This window comes from Perca flavescens, chromosome 6 (assembly GCF_004354835.1).
Source record: "Perca flavescens isolate YP-PL-M2 chromosome 6, PFLA_1.0, whole genome shotgun sequence".
In the NCBI taxonomy this organism is placed as follows: domain Eukaryota; kingdom Metazoa; phylum Chordata; class Actinopteri; order Perciformes; family Percidae; genus Perca; species Perca flavescens.
The window spans coordinates 21,953,324-21,965,595 of NC_041336.1; the positions used below are offsets into that span (position 1 = coordinate 21,953,324).

The following is a 12,272-nucleotide window of genomic DNA, read 5'->3' on the forward strand; positions in this document are numbered from 1 at the left end:
AATGTAAGATTTTTCCCATCCTCACCGACCTTTAACCTTAAAAACTCATTTAAATGATCATACGACGCCTCCATGCTGCTTTTTGTTTTGTTGACACATGCGGCAGTGCGACACTGGTGGCTGGTGTTGCCAGATTGGTTTTTTTCCCGCTACATATTAAGGCCTGTTTACGGTGCGTTTTAGCCGGGTTTTCGCCTGGAAGGCTCTATAGAAATCTGGCACCCTATTGAACGAAGTTAAACGGAGAGAGCGTGCCGTTCACGGACACCAGAATGAACGAGTTCACAGTAACGTTCATCAGGCAGTAATACAGTACGTTCAGTTCACGTTCGCCCAAAATATGAACGAGTTAATGAACTATCGTTCAATGAACGTGTTCAGGCACAACACTGCCTACCACTTAGTATTTGTCATTTATCAGAAAAAAAACCCTCAGTAATCACACCTATAATTGTGCATTACATTGCTAACATAAGCCCTACTTATGCACAAATTCACAATTTCTGCCAATGTTTATATTGTGTCCTTTAAGCCAGTTCATGCTTGTAAACAAAGACCGGTCCCCTGTAATGCTTGCAAAATGGGTGGATAATCGCATAAAACTGATCGATCAAACCTTAATTAAACAAATGTTTCTGAAGAGTGGCAGTAGTTCAGTTTAACAGGCGGTTTCTGTTGGTTTTGTGTGTCACCCAAGAATAACAGCACATAGTGGAGGGTGCTACAACAATTCGTGATAAAGAGAAAGTAAATATAAGTTGGTCCTCAAAAGTTTGCATTAGATTAAATAAAAATAAAAAAAAGATTAAACAACCTCAAATATTGAATTAATGATCATTTGGTCAGAAGCCCTTGGGCAGGGCAACAGTAAGCCTGGTTTAGTTACTGTACACATTGTGGATTTAGATAAAGGTGTGCCCTCATTGCTTTAACGGAACCTAATCAACACTGGCCAGAGATGACCTTATTTAAAAAGGGTGTATGGGCCTAAGTGATAAGAGTGTTGCCAGTATTATGTAAAATGTGCGAGAAGGGCTTGCCATCCTTAAGAGTTTAAATGACAACTATACAAAAGGTTGTTTTAATTGTTTTTGTATTGAAACATCCACCAATTCACATTACTTAGGACATTAAAACAGTCAGCCATCATCCAGTGAAGCCACTGTGAAAAGAGAAAATGTTAATTATTAAATGCATTTTTAAACATGCAGTATACATCAATTAGTTAATGCACACACAGTACTGCTGTTGGAGAACATCACTTACCAGCCAGGAAAGTCAGGGAGAACCCATGACCTGAGTGAATTGTGTGAGTGAAGGTCATTAAGGTTTCCACAGAGACCACACAATTTGCTTAAGTACCAGAGAGGGACCTTGACCGACACCATGGTAACACCAATCTCTATCTCCAGCTCTGAGTCCATCCCAATGTCTCTCCTCAGGATCACAATGACCTCCGATTTGTCCTGGTTCACACCAGATGACAGGGACACCCCTGATGGCAAGATGTGAGGGAGAGACACAGACTGTCCATTCACCTGTTGGGTGCAACAGCAGGTTAGTTGGGATAGACATTTCTTAAAATAGTTTTCGGTTATACCTTCACTGGGCCTTCCTGTACGGTAAATGATGATCCATGAAACACTGTGACAAGCTTGTAAGAGCTGCCATCACAAGGTCCATGGTAAGAGATCAGGCTGAACCAGTGCACACTTGCTTCGTCACAGAGGGACATCAGGCTGTAAGATAAACAAGGTTCCAAGCTCAGCTGCTGCCCACTGAGTGTGGAAACTTTGAGGCTGCCCCTGAGCTCACAAACTTCTGGTCGGTCATGACAGCCCCAGAAACCATTCCTCAGAGCACAACTCTGCCCCGGACTGCAGCCTGCCTCCTCACATACCACTCCACCCAAGGGGTGGCACCAGCATCTCTGGGTGCAGTCCTCAGTGAACAACTGCTCATCCATCTAAGAAGAGGAGGAGAGAAACTCCACTAACCTATTCCCTTGTGAATGTGCATAGCATTTACCGTCTGTATTAAGCTTGTATATGTACCTTGATATATATGCCGTGATGAACACACCCACACTGACTGAACGGTACGCACTCTCCATCATCAAACACATTTTGAGGGGGGAAATCACAAGACATTTTTAACATAAGATAAATGCTCCCCAAGAAATATACACCTAATACAAACACTTTCATCCTAGAGAATTGTTCTTTTTTCATATGCAAGCCGATTCAAAATCCCCTTTGCTCTTAACACTCAGGACAGTGCAAAGGCTCAAAATGTTAATGCGGGAATAACAAAACAGAGCTGAATAATTTCAGTGGATATTTAAGGATGATGACGTATTTGTCGCTCGCATTCCATTTATAGACAAAATGGTAATGTTTAGGATCAAATCAGATGAATTTGATTTGGCATAATCTGTTGTGTTAAACAACTGCACAGTGCTTTAAATGAGCTGTACGTGTGTGTGTGTGTGTGTGTGTGTGTGTGTGTGTGTGTGTGTGTGTGTGTGTGTGTGTGTGTGTGTGTGTGTGTGTGTGTGTGTGTGTGTGTGTGTGTGTTTTCCAGGCTTCTTCTTATTGTTAAAGTGTAATGTATTATGGGCAATTCTGGGCATTTCCATCACACAAAGTTTGCTTGATTGCTAGCTGGTGTAAAATGTTCATAAAAGCCTAAAGGTTGCCAATGTCACTGCTTTGAACCAGGAAAGATGTATCAATAAGTTTACAAACATGAAATGTCTTGGGAGTCCGTGAGGCTGGACACAATTAGCTGTGAGGTGTTAAAGTAAAATAAAAGTTAAGTGATGAAGAAGAAGACTAAACCATTTACTCACCACAAAAAGTGTCAAGTCTCCACTGCCTGACAGGAAGCTGAGCTGCTTGGCAGGCTGCAGCATAGGATGCAATAGAATTGCAGAGTGCCGAGTAGTGTCCGTCATAAGAGCAGGAATTGGTTACACAGCTGTGGAAGTAAAGCTTGGGACTCAACACCGAGGCACAGCCTGCAAATGGCCCTAGCTCATTCAACAACACTTCACAAAAATTGGTGCCTTCAAAAAGCTTCTGAACAACAGGACAATGCTTCTGTCTGGAGGAGCAGTTGGACCTACAAGCCTCTGCTCCCAGAGACCTCCAGCTGTAGGCAAACTCTAGGTCATTTTGGACAAGCTCTTCGTTGGACATCATTTGGTCATCATAGGGGTCAGTGTTGGCATTCCCGCAAAGACCAGAGACAGAAGAGCCATAACTGCTGGGGAGGATAACAATTAGTGTACCAGTGTTGTGGACGATCAGCTGTAATCCCACATCAGTGTGAATGATTATAGACAAAAGGTGTGCGGTAGGCATTTACATGGCCTTTGAGAGTAAGGTAAGGGCTTATACAGTCCATCAACCTGAAAATGAAAAACAGAACACATTCAAATTACATACAGTGGTTAATTTTGAAAACTGTTTATAGTACCTTGCAAAGTACTCACCAAAACCTTTCCTGGGTCATCTTTTCTCACTACCACCTCCAGACCATAGATTGAGAGTGTTAAATCAAGGCTATGAAAAAGCCTTTTGTGGCAACTTGCATCAGAGATAGTGATATTAAATGGTGTTATTCCACCTAGGTTGGCCTTGGTTTGAACCAAAGAATATGCACAACTGTCTCTAAAGTCAAAGTTGTGTCCATCAAAGGTCTGGAAATGCAGCCAAGTGACAATGGTACAGTTCTGGGGGGTTTCAGGTTGACACACCCGCTTGTGCTGTAGCTGCCTGCAGACCATTCCTCTGGGCGGCACTGGATCTCTCCAGTGCCGATACAGAGCTGACCATAGTTGTCCGGTGTCCAGAAAGTTGAGTGAAGGCTGTCGTATTTGCCTCTGGAGTCTGTGCAGCCACACTGATGTGGGTGCACACAGCCAATTTGACTACTAATGAAACCAGGGTTACAGAAGCAGCCCTGCACACACATCTCATTACAGAAACTGGCATTAAATTCACAGGATGGAGGGCAGGCAGAGCCGCAGGTCTTGTAGTGGCCATTTGGTGGACAGTGCACATCTGAAATGATGTATTGGTGCGTTATTTAAATTCTATCACAATAGTCACAAAAAACATTTAACTGCATTATACTAAATTCCTCAACACGACTACTTACCAACTATCACTCCACTGTGGTAGCCATCACTGTCTTCTTCACAAACTAAGGAATATGAATATATGGCCTGGTCAAGAGTCACTTTCAACCCCGTTATCCATGTGGTCGACTACACAACTTTCATAGAAGGAATCCGGGTTGACTCGACTGTGACAGTGGGCAAACGGACCCCTCTGATCCATGAGCACTGCACACTTTCCCCTGTCACTAGAGACAACCTCAGAAATAGGATTGGCATGCAAGGTCACTTCATCCAGTACCTGCTTACAGCCAGTACAACAGTTATGGTCCTCATCAAAGAGCCGGTAAGCCTGAGCGAGCTCCATACTTGTCTTAATGGGAGGGGAACCAGGTGTAGTTACAGGATACTCATCTTGAGGATCGCCATTACACAGCCCATACACTTTGCCCTTGTAGTGTGGATCCAATGTAACAAGAACAGTGGAGGTCCCATTAAAGACTACTTGCATACCAAAGTCCGTTGTCAATAGCTTTGCCTTCCTTGTAAGAGACCTGGAGCTTACCCCGCAACAGATTAGCAGGAATGTATGTCACTTTACCATTAACCTGAAAATAAAGGGACTCATTAGTGATAAAAAGTAAAACCTGCACAGCTGTCATTCAAAAACTGAAATTTACTTACATGTATAATACACTTTTCACTACCAAACTTGATGATGAACCCATAAGCATGTACAGTGACCACCTGTGTGGAGGATGCAGCTCCATCATCATTACGGTCAGTCTTCTTGGATACACTAAAGGGTGTCAGACCACATGATGCCCCTTTGCTGGCTGCGAGCAGATAGGTACAGGTACCCTCAAAGTCATAGTTGAGCCCATCGAAAGTGTGGTAGTGCTGGCCTCCCCAGGCCCAGCACAGACCCCGACGGCTCTCACAAGACATTGCTTAGGTAACATCTCTCCGTTTCATCACATTTTCACCTCACACAGCTCTGGGTTTCGCTCTGCTGAAACAAAACAGTAATTTTTGTTTTAATATGAAAAGTTATAATGCAGTAAAGAGCAAATCAGTTTCTGAAAATATGGTTCTTCCAATTAAATGCTCACCATCCTTGTGGCAACCCATGATTCCATCTGAAACTATACAACTGTGCTGCGCAGGACATGAGTATTGCTCACAGACAAGAGGAGGCCCACAGGTGCAGTTAACAGTACAGTTTTGTAGCAGTTTGCTTTCAGAAGCCTGAAAAAATAAAACGTGAAAAAAAGCCAATAAAGCATGTTTGAAATGAGTTTACTGAAAACCAAATAGGTCTAATTCAAGTAAATGTGTAGGACTAGCTAAATAAACACTTTTCTATATTAGACTGAGCAGAAAACAGTGTTTAATTCTGACCTTAAACCTCCTCCCGTCCTGTACGCAGCCACACTGCTCTGCTGGTACACAGGCAAGGCCATCATAAAAGGTGTCCAGTAGTACACTGGCAACCTTCCTCACAGTCTTTGGGGCACGGTACCATCTGGCTAATCTCAGGACACAGTGAGGAGCAAGCATTGGCACACTGGCGGTAGTGGCTCAATTGAGGACATTGATAAGCTGTAAAATAAAACGCATGACATGTATCAGTATGATATCTCACTGCATTTAATCATTTGATGATGTTTCATTTAAACAATGTACCAATACTTACCACAGCCTGTGGTGTTTGTCCAGAGGACAACCATCCCTCCTGCCTCCTTACATGCTGCATCATAGGCCCACAATGCATCACACAGGGCCCAGCGTTGGCCCTCTGCACCACAAAGGTTTTCCATGCAGAGGGAGTAGTATTTCTGTGGGCACACTAAATGGTGATAAGAGGAGAATGGTCCTCCGGGATGGGTGAGAAGGCCACAGTACAGGTCTGAGGTGTACTCGGGCATTGGGGACTGGCAGACTTGACAGGTACTGTCACATGCGTCACTGCAAGATGATTCAGTATCAGACAACTTCCATGATGGCCCAACAATATCAGGATCAGAGATCATGGTGCCATTTGGCAGCTGCAGGTCATCAGAGGGATTATCATTGTAGTTTCCACAAAGGCCACAGGTTGTCTCGTGGTAAATGTCAGGGATCTTGACCAGAATATGGTTTTGTAGGTCTGATACAAGCTCAACGGACTGTGGGGTCTTTATGGTTATCCGTCCATTTTTCTCATGTACAGTGACGTTGCTCTGGGAAAATGGCAGGTTCTCAAACTCCATTTACCTGGGTAAAATAATTTACTTAAAAAAAACAACCAATATACAGTTAAGTTTGTGCATGCTGTAAAAAATGACTTTACAGTGCATGCTAGGAGATGAGTAAATCATGCCGAAAGCTGTGAAATAGTTACATGAATTACCTGTATTTTTCCAGGAAAAGCTGTTGACATCATAAAATACATGTTATTGACTTGCAAGTAGATCTGCCTGCCCTTACTACGGTTGCCCTGTGCAGCTATCAAAACAGGCTCCACTTCCAGGTTATCGAGGCACGTCTGCACCAGGGTGTAGTAACATGAACCATGAAATTCAAATGCCTGTCCGTCAAACGTGGTGTATTGGGATCCATAAACAGAGCAGTGTGCCACTTTGGGTTAGGAGTGGCAAACTTGAACACCCCTAATTAGCTTACATTCCTCATCCTCTCCACAGGAGACATTATGACAAGTTATGTGTCCCCCAGCATGACATAAACAGCTTTGCTGGCATGTACACCTCCTGTCCTGCCTAGAGGTATTCTCCATGGTGAAAGCAGCCACAGCTTTCTGGATGGACACAGAGGCTGCCACTGTGAACTAAACCCTCTTAACAGAGGCAGTTCTCCCCAACGTTTGGAGGCATCTCTACTGTGTTATTCTTGCATCCGAGGCAGAGGGGAATCGAGGCAGAACTCATGCTGTAACTGGTACTGGAGGGACAGGACGGGTCTGTAGAGATACAGAGAGACATCAGTCACTTAGGACAGTAAGACAGGACAATGGTGTAAAGGTTAGGGTTGACCAGTGATGCATTAGTACCATCTAGTGGTCCAATAGCTCCTGAGAAGTTGTGGCCTCAATACAAATTTGATTGACCGCACACCAATACTTTATACTAACATTTTCAATAAACACACAAGGGAACAAACTTTACATTAAGCACCTACAGGCATATATCTGATTTCTATGCAAATCATTTTCATTCGCTTTTCCTCATGTTGCGTGATCAATAACAATCTAAACATGATGAAATGTAGTGTGCTTGCATAAGCATCTGCAAACTCTCCATATTTCATTTGGGGTGCAATGATGCTGAACAGCAGAGTTACAATTGTAGAGAATATTAATTTAATTCACTTGAACAACAGAGCTGAGAGCACATTAACACTCACAGCAGAATCCAGGACTCCTCCAGGCATAAACGGTAGCCTTGTAGGAAAGGCAGACAGCAGTATACTCTGCCTGGGAGTGACACAGTGCAGGCTGGAGACCTCTATGAAGACACAGGTCACTGATGCAGTGCTTGTAAAAGCTGGAGGGGTCCACTTTGCCATGACAGTTTCTGAATGGTCCATTAACTTCCAGAATCTTCCCGCAAGCCTCCAGGTCAGAGAAGCGGGCAAGACGCTCAGATGAACATTTTGGACAACTTCCTCCTAGACAGCCCTCCACACACCAAGGATTCTGCCCACTTCTCCAAGCTTTTCCAAAATGCTCAGGACTGAGATGCTCCTCTGGGCCATTTGCTGTGAGTTCATTAGCAGGATCAGAGTTGAAGTTACCACACAGGCCACAAGTAGCATTAGCATATTTACTTGAGAGACTAATACTAACTATGCCCTCTTTGCTGAGACTAAATTCAAAGCCATTGTCAGTGTATATGTAAGTGTGCAGCCCCAAAGAGAAAGCCAGTGTAGTAGGGCTGAAGAGATAGAGCATGTTCCTCTTGACACCATCAACCTGTAGGGGGGGCCAAAATTGCATTTGAAAGTCAGCACAGGGCAACACATTTTCAAAAGTACTCTTTTTGAAGTCTGGTTTAATTAGATGATTTTTTTTTTTACCTATTACAGTGTTAAAAAATGCTTTGTGTGACATGAAAAAAAAAAAAAAAAGAAAAAATACACAGCACTCACCTCTGTGCTCTCAGTGTTTTTGCCACAAGCACACCACTCACATTGCAGGACATTAAGTGCTGACTCTAGGTGTCCAACTGTCTGTACGTAAACCTGAATGGCATCAAGGCCTTGTTTCTGTCCACATATGCCCAGTAACTGGTAGTGACAGGTGCCATGCAAATCATGGTCATGTTGGTCAAAGGGGACTATGTGATGACCAGTGTACATGTATGTCTGCTGGTGGTGCGGCACACAGCTTCTGACTCCATATTGAAGACCGCAGTATTCATTGGGGCCACAATAATCCAAATGGCACTGCGTCTGGTGGGTGTGTGGGTCACAAACACATTTTTCAGTGCATCCCTCATCAGCCCAGAAGATCTGGTTGATGTGGTAACGGTAGCCGTTGTGAGTGCAGCCACACTGGGACAAGGGGACGCAGGTGTCACCATCCAGGACGAATCCTGGATCACACTGGCAGGTCTCCAGACAAGCCAGGATGCAGGATCTTGCGCTGAATGGGTCCTCACAGGTGGCAGGGCAGGCTGAGCCACAGGACTTATAATGGCTATTCAGTGGGCAGGAAACAGCTGATGGAGAGAATGAGAATTAACAATATGGGAGGAAAAACTGCACAGAGAAAGATACAAGACACATGTAACCAGTTAACTATGTGTTTGTTCATAAGAGACAGTCGCAAAAATGTGAGCTTCATAGTAACACAAATTTGCTTACGGCAGAAGGTGCTATTTCTCCACTCTCCAATCTGGATCTGGGCATTTTGACAGGCAGCAGCATAGGCCTCCAAGACCAGGCAGAGGACCTTCTGAGTGTCATCAGTAGAGCAAAGGTCAAATAGGCTGACTGCTGCAGAAATTTTAGCGTAGTTAACTTCCAGGCACAGGTACAATGGATTTTGTGGTGACCAAATGTACTCGTGCATGGCGATCCATTGACTGGCTACATTTTTCTCCAGCAGCTGCTCAGAAGAGCAACGTGGGCATGCATCTCCACAATCTGCTGTGCACCGAGCTTCCTGATCAGAAACTCTCCAGTTCCAGCCAAAGGTGGCCGCATCAACAGCCTCACCCTGTGGGGTCCTGAGGCAGGCACGGCGTTATGGGTGGGCCTGACGGGCCTAGGCCCACCCACTTTTCAACAGGCCCACCCAAAACATTTCCTCAAAAAACATTAATTAATTAATACATTATAATTTGGTGAAGAATGATTAAAAATCGGAAAATAATCTCATAATTTGTGCTAAAATTGTCTAAATGTTTAGTTTTCAAAAACAATTTAAAAAAACTGGTCATGTCTATTTTTATGTTTCTGCACAAGTTCAGCAGACAAGGTCCGAGGTTCGGATCGGATGTAGCTTGTCGGTATGCTAGGCTAGCTCCCAGTGATCTGAGAGTGTGAAAATAATTTCCAGTAAAGGACAAGGTTGCAACAGTCGTTGTTTAGGTACCTTAAACGTGCACTAACGGTCTCAGAGTCATCGCTGCAACCAGGAGATGAAGGAGAGCTGAGATCCACAACGCCGAGCACATCTTTGTCTCGGACACCGCGAGTCAGCGCGGCTAGCGTGGCCAGCGCCGGTGTTATAACCTTTGCCTCTGCCTCGCGAGTGGATGATATAGCCCCTACGGATATAGCCCTATGGATCGGTCTTCGGTGGATGAGCCCACATCTCAACCAGTGCTAAAGTATCCGCTCACTTCTTCTGCTGAGTTTAATTGTGTAGGACCGCCAGAGGATAACAGTAAGGCATGTGGCTAATCTGCCTACTGTATTATGTCGTTATGAGATATATGGATTAAAATAATCAATCCATAACCCCCTACAGAAGCTGTAGGCGCTGTTCTATAACAGCTTGTTACTGTTGTCAAGTTGTTTTTCCCTCATGGTTTTCTCTTGTTATGGCAAATAATGCTTTAGGGCTATTAATGCGATTTATTTATTTTTGTTAAACATGTTTTAACATGAATCATCCCACTAAAGTAAGGAAATAACTTGAGTCTTGTTTTACATGACAGTTGAGGTTGTCAATGAACACGTTCTGTGGTCGAGTATTGATTAAAACTGTCGGGCAGTGTTGTTGATCTGTATATTGTTGAAAACTTAAAACATTTGAAAAGAATTGTGAAATATTCGGCCTCATGTTATACGAGCAGAACTAAACTATGTTTTGGGGAAATATTAGATTCCTGACCACTTTTACAGTCTATAGGCCTGAGGTTAGGAGAGATGCGCTACAGGTATGGTGCTTAATGGAGAGTCCAAAGCGCTCTTCTTTTGGGCAGAACCAAGGAGAGCGATCGCGGATAGGTCCGTCCTTTGCACCGAAACTTTTTACAATGCAACAACATATTTAAAGAGCATCAAGCTATTACAATCTTTATTATGTAAGCACATATAATATATATAACAGTATATTAGCCAGTCATTTTTATTAGGTTAAACAGGGATTTGATAACGTTTTAATTTAAGGCCCACCCACAATTGGTCTGGCCCATCCAAAACTGGAATCCTGGCGCCGTGCCTGTCCTGAGGTCATCTTCTTTGATGCCATTATTATTACCACACATGCCATGGACTTCAGTTGTCGTAGAAAGGAGAATAGTGGCAGTATGAGAGCAATCATACTTAATTTGGATGCCCAGGTTAGAATCCACAACAACAAAAATGCCACTGATAAATCTTTACAAGTCCAAACTGTAGAGTCACGGGTAGTAGCCTTTTCTCGCCATTTATCTGTGGACAGAGAACAAACACTGTGAAAACCACAAACTGGATATTTGAAGGCCATATTGAAGAAATCACTTACTGTATGTATGAAGTAAAAAAATAAAAAAGTAAAACAAACAAAAAGGCTTGAAAGGTGATTTGAAGGTTTGCATTTCCTAATTCAAACTTACCAAAGCATATCCTTTCCCCCCTCTGTAGATGGTAATACTAGTGTCTTTAGCTACTTTGACATGAGCTTTAAGAGAGGAAGACTCATTGGGGTTCCTGTCTTTCTGTACCCCAACCCAAAATGTTATATTCTCACTGGTGTCATTGGATATGTGGATCAGTGTGTAGGTACAGTTTCCTTGGAATTCAAAGACCTTTCCATCAAAAGTGTAAAAGTGGGCGCCTCCCAGTACCCAACACTGGGTTTGCAGAGGTTGGCTCTGGACACCACAATTCACCCCATTTTCACAGATTTTATCTGAAAAGATTAGGAGGGAAATTATCAGATTAATGACAGTTTAGGTAGAAGACACATGCATACTAGATCTGCTCTTGTAAAACTGCTGTAAATAAAATTAATGAAGTTCATATCCAAATCTTTTGAGTTTAAAGTGCCCATATTATGCTCATTTCAGGTTCATAATTGTATTTTGAGGTTGTATCAGAATAGGTTTACATGGTTTAATTTTCAAAAAACACCATATTTGTGTGTGTTCAGGTCTCTGTTTTAGCTACAGAGTGAGGCATCGCGCTTCCATCCCATCTTTGTTGGGAGGCGCACATGCACAGTAAGGATCACATCAGATAGCCGTTTGTTTCTACAACTTCAGTTAGTACAAGGCAGGATTAGCCGGGAGACTTCTTCTAAACGAGGGCGCACTTCCAACTTTGGGTGGAATACCTGCTGAACAGGGATATGTACGTAGTTCTTTTGTAGATTATGGTGAACTTGTGTGTGTTGTAGCAGTGTTTGCCATTGAGAACAAGCTAGCATGCTACGGTTAGCCACCTCTCTGCTACTGATGTAGAAAGCCCTGCAGATTTTGAACAGCTCACCCGGAGAGTGAAGGCAGAAGACATTCAGAAACCTGTTTCTCACTCAAAACAGCATGGATGTTTGTTTTTCTTTTTCCAAGTTTGTATGCGAGTGGAAGCACCAGAGACACAAAAAAACAAATCCCAGAAAAAGCATTTGCCCATATTATGAAAAGCATTTTCATAATATGGACACTTTAAGTAAAAATATTCTGTAGTCATAGAAGTTAAAAAAACAGCCTCATTTGGA

At 43.2% G+C, this 12,272-nt stretch overlaps 1 protein-coding gene across 1 annotated transcript; it reads right to left on the reverse strand.

The window, feature by feature from the left end:
* Window positions 1–1,076: 1,076 nt before the first annotated feature.
* LOC114557717 (IgGFc-binding protein) lies at window positions 1,077–9,358 on the reverse strand. The gene is made up of 14 exons (XM_028581346.1): window positions 8,987–9,358; window positions 8,270–8,841; window positions 7,526–8,093; window positions 6,516–7,082; window positions 5,820–6,396; window positions 5,525–5,725; window positions 5,236–5,371; window positions 4,808–5,135; window positions 4,165–4,731; window positions 3,497–4,067; window positions 2,852–3,412; window positions 1,601–1,739; window positions 1,267–1,538; window positions 1,077–1,162 (listed from the first exon to the last, which is right to left on the reverse strand). Exons 1-4 carry the CDS (start codon window positions 9,192–9,194, stop codon window positions 6,961–6,963), a joined length of 1,470 nt encoding a protein of 489 aa, XP_028437147.1. The 5' UTR covers window positions 9,195–9,358; the 3' UTR covers window positions 1,077–1,162; window positions 1,267–1,538; window positions 1,601–1,739; window positions 2,852–3,412; window positions 3,497–4,067; window positions 4,165–4,731; window positions 4,808–5,135; window positions 5,236–5,371; window positions 5,525–5,725; window positions 5,820–6,396; window positions 6,516–6,960.
* Window positions 9,359–12,272: the final 2,914 nt, after the last annotated feature.